We start from the raw sequence: 18044 nt of genomic DNA, 5'->3' as shown, positions 1-18044 counted from the left end.
GAAATACAATTTAGAAATAGCTAAAATTCGAAATTAAAAATAAGAAATATTAGAAGAGGAGACTAGAGTCCATATAAAAATACAATTAGAAAATAACTGAAATTCGAAATTAAAAATAAGGAATATCAGAAGTAGAGTATAGAGTCCATATAGAAATACAATTAGGAAATAATAGAAATTCGGAATTAAAAATAAGAAATATTAGAAGTAGAGTATAAAGTCCATATAAAATTCAATTAAGAAAAAAAAAATTGAAATTCAGAATTAAAAAATAAGGAATATTATAAGTAGAATATAGAGTCCATGTAGGAATTTAAAACTAACTAAAATTCGGAATAAACATAATAAAATTAAAAGTAGAGTTTACAGTCCGTATAAAAATACAATTTACAAATAACTACATTTCGAAATTAAGAAAAATATGGGAAGAAGAGTTTAAAGTCAATATAGGAGTACAATTTAGAAGTAATTGAAATTTGAAGTTAAAAATTAAAGAATATTGAAATATGAGTTTATATAGAAATACAATTTAGAAATAGCTGAAATTCGGAATTAAAAATAAGGAGTATTAGAAGATGAGACTAGAGTCCACATAGAAATACAATTTAGAAATAGTTGAAATTCGAAATTAAAAAATAAGAAATATTAGAAGAGGAGACTAGAGTCCATATAGACATACAATTAGGAAATAACTGAAATTTGAAATTAAAAATAAGGAATATTAGAGTAGAGTACAGAGTCCATATAGAAATACAATTAGGAAATAATAGAAATTCGGAATTAAAAATAAGGAATATTAGAAGTAGAGTATAGAGTCCATATAGAAATACAATTAAGAAAAAAATAGAAATTCGGAATTAAAAAATAAGGAATATCATAAGTAAAGTATAGAGTCCATATAGGAATTTAAAACTAACTAAAATTCGAAATAAACATAATAAAATGAAAAGTAGTGTTTAGAGTCCATATAAAAATACATTTTACAAATAATTAAAATTCGAAATTAAGAAAAACATGGGAAGAAGAGTTGAAAGTCAATATAGGAATAAAATTTAGAAGCAACTGTAATTTGAAATTAAAAATTAAAGAATATTGAAAGATGAGTTTAAAGTCCACATAGAAATACAATTAGAAATAATAAAAATTCAGAATTAAAAAAATATTAAAAGACGAGTCTAGAGTCCATATAGGAATATATATAATTTACAAATAACCAAAATTTGATATTAAAAATAATTAATAACTAACACGTATATAAAATACAATATGAATATTACACATTAGTAGTTTCGTAAAGTTATTGCAAAATTTAAAATTATGTTGTCATTGTAATATATTTTATAATATAATGAGAAAACATATATTTTATTATATGAGAGAAAATATAATGATACTAGCCGTGCAATCTGCGCGGGCCACCATGATAGTTAATTTATTAAAGAAATAGAAAAAGGAGCCTCCATGTTCGCTCTCACAGCCTAGAAATTTCCACATTAATCAGAGAAAAAGAAAAACATAGTCCATATAGAAATACAATTTAGAAATAGTTGAAATTCGGAATTAAAAAAATAAGGAATATTGAAAAAGAAGACTAGAGTCCATATAGAAATATAATTGAGAAACAATAGAAAATCGGAATTAAAAATAAGGAATATTACAAGTAGAGTATAGAGTACATATAGAAATAGAATTAAGAAATAATAGAAATTTGGAATTAAAAGTAAGAAATATTAGAAGTAGAGTATAGAGTCCATTTAGAAATGCAATTAAGAAATAATAGAAATTCGGAATTAAAAATAAGGAATATTAGAAGTAGAGTATATAGTCCATATAGAAATACAATTAAGAAGTAATAGACATTCAGAATTAAAAATAAGAAATATTAGAAGTAGAGTATAGAGTCCATATAAGAATTTAAAACTAATTAAAATTCGGAATAATAATAAAATTAAAATTAGATTTTAGAGTTCGTATAAAAATACAATTTACAAATAACTAAAATTCAAAATTAAAAAAAACATGGGAAGAGGAGTTTAAAGTCAATATAAGAATACAATTTAGAAGTAACTTAAATTCGAAATTAAAAATTAATGAATATTGAAAGATGAGTTTAGAGTCCACATAGAAATACAATTAGAAATAATAAAAATTCAGAATTAAAAATAAATAATATTGGAAGAAGATCCTAAAGTCCATATAGGAATATAATTTATAAATAAAAAAATTTAAAAATAATTAATAACTAACACGTATATAAAAAACAATATGAATATTATACATTAGTAGTTTTGTAAAGGTAGTAAAAAATTTAAAATAATGTTGTCATTTTAATATATTTGAATAATACATTGAGAAAACATATATATTATTATATGACAGAAAATATAATGATGCTAGCCGCGCAATCTGCGCGGGCCACCACGCTAGTTTCCATTAACAAAAATGAGATTTACAGTATAAAAGTATCATACTCCCTCCCTCCCAAATATCTAGTCGTACAAATGATTTTAGGATGGATGAGTAAAAGATTATGCTATTTCAGGCTGTCCCAAATATCTAGTCGTACAAATTATTTTGGGATGAATGGAGTAGAAAATTATGCTATTTCAGGTTGTAAGGCTAGGGGGACAACAATTTTAAGCAACAAAGGATAGCTACAACCTCATCACCCCACGTCATTTAACCATACTCCCTTTGTCCCATAAAAACCAATTTAGTACCGGATGCTAGTATTATGAATCTGGACATACATACTCTCTCCGTCCACCCAACCTAGGAGGGGTTATAGCGTCTATTTGTCCAGATTCGTTGTACTAGGTTGGGTTTTTTTTTAACGGAGAAAGTATGTTTATATTTGTAAATCTATAATATGACACATCTGATATTAGATTAATTTTTATGACACGGAGAGAGTACAACTGAAAAGGTTTTATTCAAAAAGACTCAGGGATCAGCATCTCTCCCTAGGGCACAAAAATCAACACATTCAATCCCCCTCAGCAGCCTTCATTAACCTTGCAGGCTTCTTGGCATGACCTTCTTCTGCAAGATGGCTCATTGGGAAATAATTGAGATATAGTGAACAACCTGAAAAATAACTTCCATGGGATCTTTAGGTAACTTGTTCTCAAAACATGATTTGTTTCTTAAGCCCTGTTTAGTTCACGAAAAGAAAATTTTTTAGTGTCACATCGGACGTTTGACCGGATGTCGAAAGGTGTTTTTGGACACGAATGAAAAAACTAATTTCATAACTCGTCTGGAAACCGCGAGACGAATTTATTAAGCATAATTAATCCGTTATTAGTACATGTGGGTTAATGTAGTACTTATGGTTAATCATGAACTAATTAGGCTCAAAAGATTTGTCTCGTGATTTCCACGCAAACTGTGCGATTAGTTTTTTTTTATCTATATTTAATACTACATACATGTGTCTAAAGATTCGATGTGATGTTTTTGGAAAAAAAATTGGGAATTAAACAAGGCCTTAGCTTCCAAATCTCCCAAAGAAATGCTGCATCCCCTACTGCCACAAGTTTTTTGGTCCTCTTATTAAACCCCTTCAACCAGTCCCCATTCCATTTGTTATCCCACAAGCAAATGCACAACTGAGAACACTCCAAACACACCTGGCCAAATAGCAATGTAAAAACAGATGGTCTTGTAGGATAACAATTGATATAATAAGATTTGCTCAATCTTTAAAACTTTCTGAAAATGCTGGCCATCAGCACAGCAGGGAAGGGAGCACTGAGCACGATTGAACAACCGTTTTCTCCTTTTTCATTTTCTTGATGGACAGCAAATCATTTTTTTTTCTTTTTCTTGCCATATTACACAAATACCACCATTTGGTGGAGAACACGAGATAAAGGAAAAGAGAGATGGTATGAAAAAAGCATGTGTAACTTCCGCCCGCCATGTGATTTCCTGAGACTGGTGTTTTTGGGGAAGAACTGTGCTAAACATTTGATTCGCGTTTGCACAGTTTCTTGCCGCTGTTCAATTTTCCTCCATCGTGGACGGGTTTGGCAGCGCTGGTCTTCACAGATGGATACCCAGCACACTAACATCATCACGCTTTCCAATCTCGAACACACAATTGGTGTTACTATACAAAAAACAAAAAAAAATGCTATACTTAGGCCTTCGGGCAGCTGGTAACATCCTCTTTTTTCTTACTCGTCGGTTTGTTGTACTCTCTGCCTTGGCGCTTGAGCGGTCATGTTTTTCAGCAGTGGTTTCAATGAGGCCATGATATCTGCAAATGATGGCCGCAATTTTGGGTCCCTACACCAAATACAGGAAGCAACACTGAGAAAATGGTTGTGTATTCCGAAAATGGAATGCAGGTTTTAGTGCGTCCGGAAGAATGCAGATGAGCGACAAAGTGAGTTAGGCACACTAACGTCTGCCAGCATTTTGCTATTATTTCTGCAATGGCGGGATCAGTGTTATCTGGAATATCAAGGCGACGATTCTGAAACCCAACAGCTCCGACGACTTGCATGGCGTTCATGCCTTCCCAAGGTTGCAGTAATGTACAAAGTTCCCACAGTATGACCCCATAGCTAAAAACATCGCATCTGCCAATATGCACAGCCATTTAAGCAATCACAAACTCATTTAAGGTACGAATACATCTGAGAGCTTAGTTTTTAGAATTTAGAACTTACTTCTCGTCTGATGGTTCATTACGAAGTACTTCAGGTGCCATCCACTCCGCCTGCACACCAACATAAATATTCAGTGCCAACAATGTTAACAGTCAATAGCATAGCACAAAGATGATACCCATACATAGCATAAATCTCATTCCATAGTTCACAAGAAGTCCTGACACCCTTAAATCATGTCACAAACTACTCTAAACAATCCAGCTAGCTATGAAATCTTGCACAGATAAACCCGAGGACGGTGGACTGGAGAATTGCTTATAAAGCTTATAAGCTTTTAGAGGTCTATATATTGTTTGTCAGCATAGTCTTTAATGCTTAGTACTCCCTCTATCTACTTTTGATAATCATATTTCATCTTGACACACAGACCAAGTATAAGTAATTCTACTTATCATCCATTTAAATATGCTAGTACCAGTCATTCCTCGTAAACAAGCGATTCATTAATATTTACATTTCTCGATGCCCATGTAGCCAATCATGTGTGAAGAATGGAGAGTCACGCATTAAATTCGAGAAAATTATTAAGATGATAGTTTGTTGGATTGAAATATGCCTATTAAAAATAAATTTTTCAGATTTGGAAATATGACTATCAAAAGTAGATGGAGGGAGTATCTAATTAGATAGCATAGTATTTAGTGCAATCAAGGATCTTATTGTATGAAACCAAGCCAAACTACACATTGCCTTAACATAAATTGACCATAGAAAATCAGGCGAAACCAGAAGAACAAAAAAAAAGTGTGATTCAGGCACAAACTTTATGTCACAAAAGGCTTTCAGTGAACACTGCGTATCCACTACATGGTAATATGGCCTTTCAGCTGGTCATTTGTGGGGTGGTCTTATTGAAAAGATGATTTGAGTATCAATCATATAAAATCCTCAAAGAACAAATGGGCTTATGGGCATAACACAAAAAATTTCCACAGAGAGTAGGAACATTGCTGTAAAGTCCAAAATATATTTTGAGCCCCTTTGATTCATCACTATCATCATCGATCTTCCTTCCAGACTAGGATAATTGGAGTTATTCCTTCATTCCAATCTTTTTTTATATACATGGATCACAATGGATTATACTTCAAAATATTTCAATCCCTTGTTATATGCACATAGCATAATGAAGAGGGAAAATACTATGCACAAGAGTAATATATCATCTGGTATAAAACTCTCCCAATATGAGAGCTGAAAAAGCAGACAACCCAGGCTCTTGCCGCTTGACATTTCTGAAGAGATGCACACAATTGCAAAGCATAAAGTATGTTATTTTCATAACAATGCACAAATAATTAAGTGTTGTAGAACTTAAAACACTTCAAACAAATTTAATCATGCAGACGGAAGTACTTCTTAATCTCCCTAAAATTGCACAACATCGCAACAATTACCATTTTAAATGTGCACAGGATTGGTGCTCAAATAAAGTTATAATAAAATTTCTGAAATCGTTCGAGCTTACTGTTCCAGCTGTTGATCTTGATGACAAGAAGGTCTTGTTCTTCATTTTAGATAAACCAAAGTCGCAAACCTAGTTGCAAAAACGTAAGTGGTTTGCAACAGAAATTGAAGGAAAATGAATTTCATTGCTATCGTGCAACTTGTGTATTACCTTCACAACCCAATTCTTGTCAACCAGTAGGTTTGGAGACTTCAGATCTCGATGGACTATCACCGGTGTGCAGTTATGTAGATAATTCATACCACGTGCCTAGGGACCATTCAAGGAATCTTAGTAAACAATATTTGGCTTCTCCACACTTATCAGTTATCAGCAACTGTGTTAACAATAAGTTGAGATTTAGAGTCACAAATCATGCATACCACATCAAGTGCCATTCTTAAGCGCTTTCTTTCATCCAACTGGTTGTTGGGACGATGAATTAACCGAAATAAGCTACCTCTGCAAGACCAATAGAAAAAAAAAGGGGCAAGAATGATTAATAATATAGAGTTCCTAAAAAAAGTGAGCAACTATCCCCACAATTAATGCACTGTTCTTTAAGGGGTTGCAGGTGAATGTTCCAAAATATGTCTGATACTATGACACAGGTCAACTGAGTCAGCTCGAATTACAAAACAGGAAGTTTATCTTTTTAACGCATCAAATTCTGAACAAAACATTAACTAGTATATGATCCTAAGTTCCTATTTCCTACATGAAATAAACATAAATGTGATGTAAAAATTTACACCAATAACAACAAGACATACCTTGGAAGAAATTCGGTGACAATAGAAAGATTGGGTACACGAGTAATAGCACCCATGAAGAGAACAACATTCGGATGCCGCAACCTCTTGATTATTCGCACCTAAACATGAAAAGTAATACATTACTATAAGGCTCATATGGTGTGTGCATGAGGTTAATATGCAAACATGCTGCAAGTGCAAACATGCACAATAAAACACATGAGCATGCACACAAACATATGAACACAGGCAAGAAGCCAAAACATCTGTACTTCAGACTATTTGGTCATTTGAACTAAATTATGGAGTATATGGTATACCTCAGTTCTAAATTCTTCCAGAGCATCACTTGAAATATCTTGTTGCAGAAACTTCTTTACAGCAACTTCCTATAAACAAAGCGATTTTGATACACTGTTAAACATAAGATTTGCTAGAACTTTCAAGAAGATGGTGCATAACAAAAGATGGGTCTTCAAACTAATGAAAACAGCTGAATACAAAAATTAGACATATTAAAACACTTTTTTCACAAAATATTGAAGTCTGTTGCGAAGAAATCATACGTAGCTTTCCAGGTGAAAACATTTTGATACAAGACTGGGCAACAGAAAACTAATCAAATGGCTATAGTGGTTTCTCAATGTATTATCTTTAAAGCTGAACCTTTTCATTATAAAATATAATCAAGTTTTTTAGAAAAAAAAGTAGGGAGTTATTCTATTCGGTACAATAGTTGACAGTGGCATGAACATTATGTATGTTATCTCAGTGAACAATAATTCACATCTTTCATCCTCGAGAGATCAAACAGTTAACAAATGTGCCGATTGCATTCAGATAATAACATGGAACTTGTTGACAAATTAAAATGTAAGAGAGCATATTTTTACTGAAACACTTACTGTTCCATGCCACTCTCCTCTATAAACTTCTCCAAATGATCCTGGAGCACAGAAGGTTGGATCAATTTAAGAGAAAGAAAACCACAATAAGATTTTACAGACAGTCAACGGAACAGTAGCATGACTAAGAAAACAACTGTTTGAATAAATTGAAAGAAATTTACCAAGACCAATGCGTTCCCCAATAGTAATTTCTTCCCATTGGATTTCAAACTCCGCAACATCATCCAGAGTGATTTCAGATTTTGCACTCTCTGTTCCGCTTGACTTATCTGAGGTTCTTTCAGCATCCTGGCGAACTTCAGCTGAATCTTTTTCTTGATCCAAAGTATTATCTTGACCATGATCAATTTCAAAATTCTGTTTATCCCAAAACTCATCTGCACTTTTCTCGATTGATTCATTCCCTTCGGAGGGACTTGGTAAACTATGCAGCTGATTACCAGGCTCCAAGTGTTCATATTGCTTGCTAACAGCAGCAGTTGTGGCAACAACTGCAGCTGCAGTGACTGTTGCAGCAGCTGCAACAGGCACGTCAAAGTTCACATCATTGTTTGATTTAGCAGCAGCAACAACCATTGAAGACGCAACCACTGCAGCAGTTGCAACAGCAGCAGCCGTAACAGGCAATTGCTTTGTAAGCTGCGATGAAGCTTCCTGGGGAGGTGCAGAAGGTTCATACTGAGAAATAAAAGATGTGTTATCTTGGATGTCAGGGGGGTGGTCAATGCCCAAACCCTCAACTGGCTTAAGTGAGTCTAGAGGTGCCCGGTGAGGAACTTTTGATGGGAGTTCATGTCCAGGATGATGAGGCAATAATGGACCATGACCACGATCAGCATATTCCCTCGACCCAAGTTCATTCATCCTCTTTTTCATTTCATCCTTGCTTTGAAAAAGGGTGGTGTCATACACGATGAGGTCCTTTGGCTCTTCCATGGAATCTTCTGAAAACAAGTCAGGTGGTGCTACAACTCCATTTTCAAGTAAAACCTCATGGATCTTCTGAGCTAGTTGTGGATTCTCTTTGGCAGCATTAATCATGTACTCCGAAATATCCTTTACTTTCATCCTCCGGACAGCTGGAGTACTGCCTACTTCTGGGGAAGAAGGTGAAGGTGAAGTTGACGAAGAATTAATTGTTACACTTGATCTTTCTTTGTTCTTTGCGGCAGCAATGTCGTCTGTACTTCTTGATTCATTTGTAATAGGCCTATTTTCACTAGTGAATGTGCTAACAGATAAAATCCCGAATGAATCTGATAGTGTATTTTGTTGATTGTTTTTACTTGTCTGGCTCGTTGTAGCTCCATCACTATCAGAAGGACCAACGTTGATCCATGTAGATCTTCTGTCAAGTAACTCACACTCAAAAGAACTACATGCAGAATTCGATAAACTATTTGAAGATCCCAACTGCCTGATGTCATTATCTTTGTTAAAATGATGATTATTTGAGAAGGAACTTTCTTCAAATTCTGTAGACAAAACAGCACCATCTGAAGGAATAAGTGTACCAGGATCTGCGACAAGATCAACAATGAACTCCCTGCAAAATGCAGCACGGTTTAGATGGTTATGAAGTGAAATGTGTTCTTATTACATCTTTCAATCCTCAGTGCACCAACACTTAAAAGTGAATGCATGAAGATAGAAAGTCCAATACTATCAGGACAGAACACACTTGTGCTATCTCATGTTTATTTGTCCAACACAATCCTGTTCATGTTGTAAAGGATGCAATACCTTCCATCATCAAATTTCACAATATTCAAAGCCCCATCGTCCGATCCAGTGTACTGCCTTCCTTTCAGGAGTCGACAGGGGATACCAATGTTATCGGCCAAAACCTACATGTAACCATTAAGAAAAGTAATTGCTATCATAGATAGATTTGTGTGTAATGTGTCTTATAATGGTAATTGGGTCACCCTTCTATTGTATTAGGGCAAAGAGAAAATGTATAGAACTTATACACTGAATTTGAAGTAGAGAAAAATATAGAAAGCATTATAACAGATGGCATTCAATGTTCAGTGTCCATGTTGGGCAAATTCTCGTTGTCAATAAAGTTCAGGACTAGAGCAACAAAGATAGCTTGGAGATTAGCCACACTAATCTTAAATACTTAATATGTCTTATTAAGTAACTAACCTTAAATAGCAGTGCACGATGACGTGCCAGACCAATTTTTAATTGGCCAAGAGGAACAACTACACTTCCAATACTGGTTCTCAGGTATCTCATCATTTTCTGGTATTTCACCAACATGCCCTCAGAATCAAAAAAAGTTCCACCCATGTGTCTGGCTACTAGGCCAGCAAGTTTCTGAACCAAATCATTTCCAACAAATTCTGAAGGTTTAGATTCACGGAGTTCAAGGCTCATGATTAGAGCCGTCTGGTCAAGTTTCATAAGCTCAGGATCTTCACCTCTGTGTACCAATACAGCTTCCCAGTTGACCCTATGTGATAGTGACTGCGCTCGCAAATCTTTAAGAGAGGGCATGGTTATTGAAGCCGGGCCATTCCCAGTCACATAGAGATCATAAAACCCATCTGATATTCTGTCATCATAGCCAAGGGCGTTGAAATTCTGTGAGGCATAAACAATTCTATCATATGAGAGACACCAGAAAATGGACCATGTTAAGAAAAAAGGAATGTACAGAACTTTGGAGTGTGTTGAGTAGAAACATGAGGAATGCTTCATCTATTTAAAAATGTTGATTAAATGTGCGATTCATACCAATGTATGGTCTCTTTTACGTATGGCTACAATTCATTACTGAACAGGCCTCTTTTACATATGGCCACAATGCATTGCTGAATAGCAACAAATAACATTTAGTTTTTTTTCCTCAAAAACACAATAGAGCTGTGTTTCTTTGTATTATCAAATAACAATTACTTCAAAAAAGTAAGGCCCAATCTTATAAAGGATATACTAGAATCATACTCCAGAACCCACACAAGCAGTGAAAATTATACTGGGGGTGATGTTAGTCACAAGATAAGAAAGTTTAACTTATCTGACAGACAGACACTAGGTTTCAGCAATTAGGCAGTCAGACTGCAGAAGATCATTGTATGTAATGTAATGTACCACAGAAAGTACAACTAAGCTCGTGCTACCAACCCCAAAAATCACCCAATCGATGCAATTGCACTAGCTATGAACTCCAGCACTGAATCACTGCCCAGCCAGTCAAAGATGTAAAGTCAACCGGTTTCACAGCATGGAGTCTATTCCACTATCAGAATTGCACCATGGAAACAGCTAATTAGCGATGGAAATGAATCAGAGTGGCTAACCCAGTATCGGGCCGCGAGGGCCTCTGCAGTAGAGCTCTGAGGCGGGCAGAAGCCCAGGCTGATCTGCTTGGCAACTTCAATCTCCATCTCTTCAGGATTGTCCCGCGCGCTCATCTCAAGCACAAGCTGCAGCTGGAACTCCTCAAGGTCGTCGTCCTCCTTCTCCCTGACCCGCTTCCTCTCCTCCGCCTCCGACGACTCCCTTATCACTCGCTCCTCCACCTCGTCCTCCTCCTGCGACCGCCTCATCTCCCTCACGGCCTCTTCCTCCTGCGACCGCCTCCTCTCCCACTCCTCCTCCTGCGATCTCCTCCTCTCAGCCGCCACGGATTGCCTCCTCTCCTCCGCCCCCGACCCTACCGACGACGAGAACGGCGACCCCTCCGCCTCCGACGGCGTCGACGGCGTAGGGGGCTGAGGCCGACCTGGGACGGAATCAAGCCAGCTCGACACCGCCGACGCCGATGGCTGCCTCTGCTCGGCGTGCAGGTGATGATTACCCCCCACCCCGCCGCTCCCCTTCCTCGAGGAGGGCGGTGGAGGGGGAGACGAGGAGGCGCCGTCGCCCGACCCCTCCCCGATGTGGAGCTTCCTGAAGAAGTTCTTCATGCCGTCGCCACCGCCGCCGCCGCCGCCGCCGAGGTCGCCGTCGCAGCAGCAGCTATTGGCCTATTGCCCACTGTTGCTGGTGGTGGGTGGGTGGATCCGACATGGCCACTGACGCTGAGGCGGAAGGGGTAACTCAACTTTAGGCAGGTATTGACTCATCTCCGACTGGGCAAAACGGCATTTGTTTAAGCCGACTTGTTATCGTCTCGCCATTCCGCAACGACTTCTACCGCAAACAGAACAGAAAAGGGGGGGGGGGGGGGGGGGGGGGGGGAGAAGAGCCCGTAACCTACGTCTCACATTCCGCGTAATCAATACAGAATTTGTGTGCGCTTATCTCGTGATTAGCAAGCCACACACGGGATAGACGAGGAGGATGTTTTTCATTAGCGCTCCAGTATATTCGGACCGTCGCTGATGTCCGTGAGGCTGACACGTGGGGCCACCTGATCCTCTGGGCCACATGTCAGTAAAAGATAGGAACGCAACAGGAAGCAAGTCTAAACAGAAACAGCCAAAGGCCAAAAAAGTGATTAGCGGGGATAAGCAACTGGGGCTTGCGTGGACGCGGCTCACGGTGAGCGCACCCACCCCACCGTCAATCCTGACCTGAATGACAGGTGGGCCCGGCCCACGAAAGTCGAAACCAACGGGAGGCGGCGGCCCCTCCCGCCCTCCGTTCGTACCGGTACTACTGTAGCAGTGCTAGCACACTAGTAGCACGATGGGTGGGCCGCGTTCCGTAGGGCCCACCCACCATTGACACTTCCCACACTATCGGGTGGGTCCCGACCCGGCAACTTTTTCCTGCTGCCCACTGACAAGCTGATCTGGCGGATTTTGCCGGCCCACTTGCCATGCACTAGTGGTCTAGTAGTGGACAACGGGTATTTGTCATTACTGCGCAATGGTAACGCGTACACGTCCTGCCCACCACAACGTGCGTGCAGCTGCCAGGTGGGACCTACGTTTCTATCCCCAGCTGGGCCCCACGCGTCATGTGAATGGTATCTTTCGTGCCATGTGCTGGGCCGGGGCGAGAGATAATGCTTCCTGATGGTGGGACCCAAACATTAGGTGGGCCACCTCAACTTGCGAGCAGTTGGGCTTCTAATGGACTGTACCTCTTCCGTTTTGGTTGGTCATGGGCTTCTCTGTCGCCCCCCTTACGTGGGCTGGTCGTTTTGCTTTGTTGCCTCCATGGGCTGAAATGGGCTTCATGGCCCTTCACTAATTATTTGGGCTTTACTGTACGGCCTATCTTAGGAGCCACTGCACAAAGATTAGGAATAAGTTCACTTGGTGACCCTCAAAAGTGATTGAAATCTAATCCGTGACCCTAAACCACAAAACCGGTGCAATTTGACTCCCTCGGTGGTTTTGGAGGGCGGTTTCGCTGATGTGGCGCTGACGTGGCGGTATTGACCGGGTCTCCTTTACACGTGGCGTTGACGTGGCGTTTAGGTGGCATTTAGAATTAAAAAATATGTGTGGGACCCATTTGTCATTGACATAGATTGTGGGACCCACGTTCCCCTTCTCTCTCCCCTCCCTCAGTTCATTCCCTCTTCCCGCCGCTCCCTCTCTCTCTCTCCTGCGGCGGGCGGAGACGACGGTGAGCGGTGGAGACGGCGGTGGAGGCGCGACGGCCTGCGAGCGGCGGCGGCGCCCGGGCTGAGCTCCACCGTGGGCGGGCGGGTGAGGGCGACAAATCATGGCAGTGGGAGGACGAGGGAAGTCGGCGGCGGTTCGAGCGGCGGCTGAGGGACGGGGGCCGGCGGGCGGGAGGGTGGGCGGATGAGAGCGGCAGCGGCTTGTGGCAGTGGGAGGATGTGGGGAGCCGGCGGCGGCGGGAGGGCGGGCGGGCGAGGACGGCGGCGGCGGCGGTGACCAGATCATGGCGCTTCTCCTCTTGGTGGACGGCCGCATAGGGGGATGACGGCATGAGGCGACCTCCTCGACGGCGCGCTCTCCCTCATCCCTCTCCTCGAGTGGTTCTGCCTCGTCGTGGGGCCACGCGGTTTCGAAGTCGCCGCCGCGGCCTGCTTCTCCCGCCCGCCGCCATTCCCCTCATCCTCCCACTGCTACGAGCCGCCGCCGCCCTCGCCTGCCCACCCTCCCGCTGCCACCCACAGCCGCCGCCCGCGGGCTGCCGCCTCTGCCGCTCGGCCGCCGCCGATGTCTCGATGCCGGGCGCCGGGTGGTGCGGGTGGTGGTGGTGCGAGAGGAACGGCGAGCGGCGTGACATGGACTCCAGCCCGCCGCTTCAGCTCCAGCCCACGGTCGCCGCCGCTCCAGCTCCCGCCCGCTCGCTCCCCACGGATGGCCGTAGGGGAGAGGGAGAAAGAAAGAGAGAAGGGAGGGAAGGAAGAAGAAGAAAGAGAGAAGATGCCATGTGGGGCCACATGTCAGTGGGCCCTACAATTGTGTGCGTGAATGACAAACGGGCCCCACTTGTAACTTTTTAATTGAAATGACACCTAAGCGCCACGTCAGCACACAGACTAGGTCAATACCGGCACGTCAGCGAAACCGCCCTCCGAAACCACCGAGGGAGTCAAATTGCACCGGTTTTCATACTTTGGGGGTCAAGATATCCGGTTTTGTGGTTTAGGGTCACGGATTAGATTTCAATCACTTTTGAGGGTCACCAAGTGAACTTATTCCCAAAGATTAATGGCCTTCTCTTTTTTTAGACAGGCTCTTGAACGGGACAGGTTGAAATGGCCCAAGTATTTGCTTGCCGCTATCTGATACTCTAGCAATTAGGAGGGTTCAGGAATCAGGACATAGTTTCCTGGTCTCTAGCAAGTCGTAAACAGCAGCTTATCCACTGATTTTTGCACTCCTGATAACGTGTCTGTAATTTCATACCGCAATGACCTTATCTGATTACCTTATACTATACAAAACCGCATATGTCCTCCATGACAGGCAGCCTCTCTCGGAGCAACATTGTCAACTTCGTCAGGGAAGAAGATTTTGCTTATGTGAAAAATCAGGGAACTAATCAATGGGAAATTGTCAAAAGATGTTTATATTATTGCTGTCTAGATAAGATATTCCCTGCTACTCTCTTCGTCCCATTTTAAATGCAACCATGATTTTTCGCGCATAACTTTGATCGTTCGTCTTATTTAAAAAACAATTTAAAAAAAATTAAAAACATAAGTCACGAGTAAAACACTATTCGTGTTTTATCATCTCATAACAACAAAAATATTAATTATAAAAAAATTAAATAAGACGGGCGATCAAAGTTGGACACGGAAATTCATGGCTGCTTTTAAAATGGGACGGAGAGAGTATATATTAGTACCAGTGCAAGCACTTCAGGTTGCAGCTTAGCTAATCATACAGCGCACCAGCCAACCACAAGGAGTACTAAGATATTTGAGACCATCAGTCCATCACCATATATTTATTTATCTGTTACTACCTGTACGGCTAAACGTGCTATATATACAAACAGTATGGTGGCCCGCGTAGATTGTGCGGCTAGCATCATTATATTTTCTCTCAATTAATAGCATATATGTTTTCTCATTATATTATTAAAATATATTACAATGACAACATAATTTTAAATTTTGCAATAACTTTACGAAAATATTAATGTGTAATATTTATATTGTATTTTATATACGTGTTAGTTATTAATTATTTTATTAATTATCAAATTTTAGTTATTTGCAAATTATATATATTCCTATATGGACACTAGACTTGTGTTTTAATATTTGTTTTTTTTATTCTGAATTTTTATTATTTCTAATTATATTTCTATGTGGACTCTAAACTCATCTTTCAATATTCTTTAATTTTTAATTTCAAATTTCAGTTACTTCTAAATTGTATTCCTATATTGACTTTAAACTCTTCTTCCCATGTTTTTCTTAATTTTGAATTTTAGTTATTTGTAAATTGTATTTTTATACAGACTCTAAACTCTACTTTTAATTTTATTATGTTTATTACGAATTTTAGTTAGTATTAAATTCATATATGGACTCTATACTCTACTTCTAATATTCCTTATTTTTTTAATTCCGAATTTCTATTTTTTTTTCTTAATTGTATTTCTATATGGACTCTATACTCTAATTATAATATTCTCTATTTTTAATTCCGAATTTCGATTATTTCCTAATTGTATTTCTATATGAACTTTGTACTCTAGTTCTAATATTCCTTATTTTTAATTCCAAAATTCAGTTATTTCCTAATTGTATTTCTATATGGACTCTAGTCTACTCTTCTAATATTCCTTATTTTTTTAGTTCCGAATTTCAACTATTTCTAAATTGTATTTTTATATGGATTCTAGTCTCCTATTCTAATATTCCTTATTTTTTAATTCCGAATTTCAACTATTTCTAAATTTTATTTTTATATGGACTCTAGTCTCCTCTTCTAATATTTCTTATTTTTTTAATTCCGAATTTCAACAATTTCTAAATTGTATTTCTATATGGACTCTAGTCTGCTCTTCTAATATTCCTTATTTTGCAATTCCGAATTTCTACTATTTCTAAATTGTATTTCTATATGGACTCTGCCTTTTCCTTTTCTCCGATTAATGTGAGAATTTCTAGGTCATGAGAGTGAACGTGGAGGCTCCTTTTTATTCCGATTTTTAGTTAGTTTTAAATTCCTATATGGACTCTGTACACTACTTCTAATATTTCTTATTTTTTAATTTTGAATTTCTATTTTTTTTCTTAATTGTATTTCTATATGAACTATATACTCTACTTCTAAAATTCTTTATTTTTAATTCCGAATTTCTATTCTTTACTAATTGTATTCCTATATAAACTCTAGTCTCCTCTTCTAATATTCCTTATTTTTTAATTCCGAATTTCAGCTATTTCTAAATTGTATTTCTATATGGACTGTGTCTTTTCTTTTTCTTTGATTAATGTGAGAATTTCTAGGCCATGAGAGCGAACGTGAAGTCTCTTTTTTCTATTCCTTTAATAATATAATAGATATGCGACTGCCTTCCATTGCTGGACAGCCATCCCGCGAGTTGAGGAAGACCACCCTCCAATTCTCAAATCTCAAAAACCTCGGTCTACTCGATCCACTGATCTACTCTATCTAACCGAGGAATGTTTGGCACAAATTCTGCCGCCATTGTCTCCCACGTAACACTTATGCAACGCTCACGCCATCCTCTCCACACAAAAACACAATCCTACTATACATCCCAACAACGTGTCGCACAGTCGACCCTAGCGCTACCAGCTCAAGATCGAACATCATTTTTTTATGATCTGCATAAACTGTTTGATCGGCAGAGCATATATATGCATGCACTAGCTAGCACAGTAGTAGCACACATCGTGCTGGACCTCCCTCTAAGCATCGAAGAAAAAGCAACGTGCCACCAGCCGGCCGTAGATCGAGCCGGAGACGATCGAGCTGGAAAGCAGCACCGATGATACGAGAAGGACGGCCGCGAGATCGATCCTCGATATGAAGATCAGCGTCTGGTCCTGTAAGAGGAAAAAAGATGCTTCGTTTTACAGACTAGGGACCGTACGGCCGGCGTCGTCGTCGTTCTCCTCGATCAATCATCTGCAATTCTCCGCCGCTTTACTTCCGGTTCTCCCGATCGATCGAACTAGAATAATATGCCTCTCTTTTTCTCTTTTTTTTCTGCTCTTCCCCACTGCTAGCCATGATCAGGACCAGCCCATCAAAAGCACCTTATAACCACGCCGTTCTAATTAATTCGGCCCCAAATATCTGCAAAACGTGGGGGGGGACGACGATCAAGAGGAACAGTACACGCGACGGCGACGATGACGACGAAGACGGCAGGGACAACCCTGCATGTAATGCATGGCCATGATTGACTTTAGAAGCAAGCAACTGCACATTGGCATATGGCTGTGGGCAACAAACAACTGGGGCTACCGGAATCGGGGCTCCTCCAGGTTCAGAGAACTTCTCCCAAACAGTGCAAGGACTAATGGTCCTCCCTCCCTTCCTCTTTAGAAGCAGTTTAGCGACGGACTGAACGAGGTTTGACCGGTCTAACCCATCGATAAATTAGCCCCGGGAGCCATCATGCATGCACGCGTGCACACGGGTTAATACGATTAAATGCAGATGTATAGTAGTCCTATCACCAAGCACATGCGATTGCCTTGGGGAACCACAGACACTGCTTTAATTGATTAAGCAGATCAAGCAAGGACGATCGTGTGCAATGCGAGGAGCTGGGTGCGGCCGAAGCATGTTGGGTTGTTTTTTTTCCCTTCCCGACGGATACATATATACATGTTGTGTTGTTCGTTTCCTCTTCCTATAAGGACGCATAC

General features: G+C 39.7%; 1 protein-coding gene across 1 annotated transcript; it reads right to left on the bottom strand.

Annotated features, from left to right (window-relative positions):
• Nucleotides 1-3763: 3763 nt before the first annotated feature.
• On the bottom strand, nt 3764-11869 carry LOC4330701 (probable serine/threonine-protein kinase SIS8). Its single transcript, XM_015770573.3, has 13 exons — nt 11104-11869; nt 9944-10384; nt 9536-9639; nt 7954-9338; nt 7790-7830; nt 7205-7273; nt 6903-7003; nt 6513-6591; nt 6301-6399; nt 6151-6219; nt 4680-4729; nt 4413-4589; nt 3764-4293 (listed from the first exon to the last, which is right to left on the bottom strand). The coding sequence occupies exons 1-13, from the start codon at nt 11710-11712 to the stop codon at nt 4182-4184; spliced, it is 3336 nt and encodes a 1111-aa protein (XP_015626059.1). The 5' UTR covers nt 11713-11869; the 3' UTR covers nt 3764-4181.
• Between the last annotated feature and the right edge of the window lie 6175 nt (nt 11870-18044).

This window comes from Oryza sativa, chromosome 2 (genome assembly GCF_034140825.1).
Source record: "Oryza sativa Japonica Group chromosome 2, ASM3414082v1".
In the NCBI taxonomy this organism is placed as follows: Eukaryota; Viridiplantae; Streptophyta; class Magnoliopsida; order Poales; family Poaceae; genus Oryza; species Oryza sativa.
Note: the sequence above shows the minus strand (reverse complement) of the source record. Positions and strands in the feature narration are given on the sequence as shown.

What these genes read in the sequence shown, in the direction of transcription:
- LOC4330701 (XM_015770573.3), bottom strand. Translation starts at nt 11,712, where the DNA reads ATGAAGAACTTCTTCAGGAAGCTCCACATCGGGGAGGGGTCGGGCGAC. An exon ending in GAGGAGAGTGGCATGGAACA is followed by an intron (nt 7,274 to 7,789) that starts GTAAGTGTTTCA and finishes CTTTGTTTATAG; the next exon opens with GAAGTTGCTGTAAAGAAGTT. An exon ending in CAAGATCAACAGCTGGAACA is followed by an intron (nt 4,730 to 6,150) that starts GTAAGCTCGAAC and finishes GTTGGTGTGCAG; the next exon opens with GCGGAGTGGATGGCACCTGA.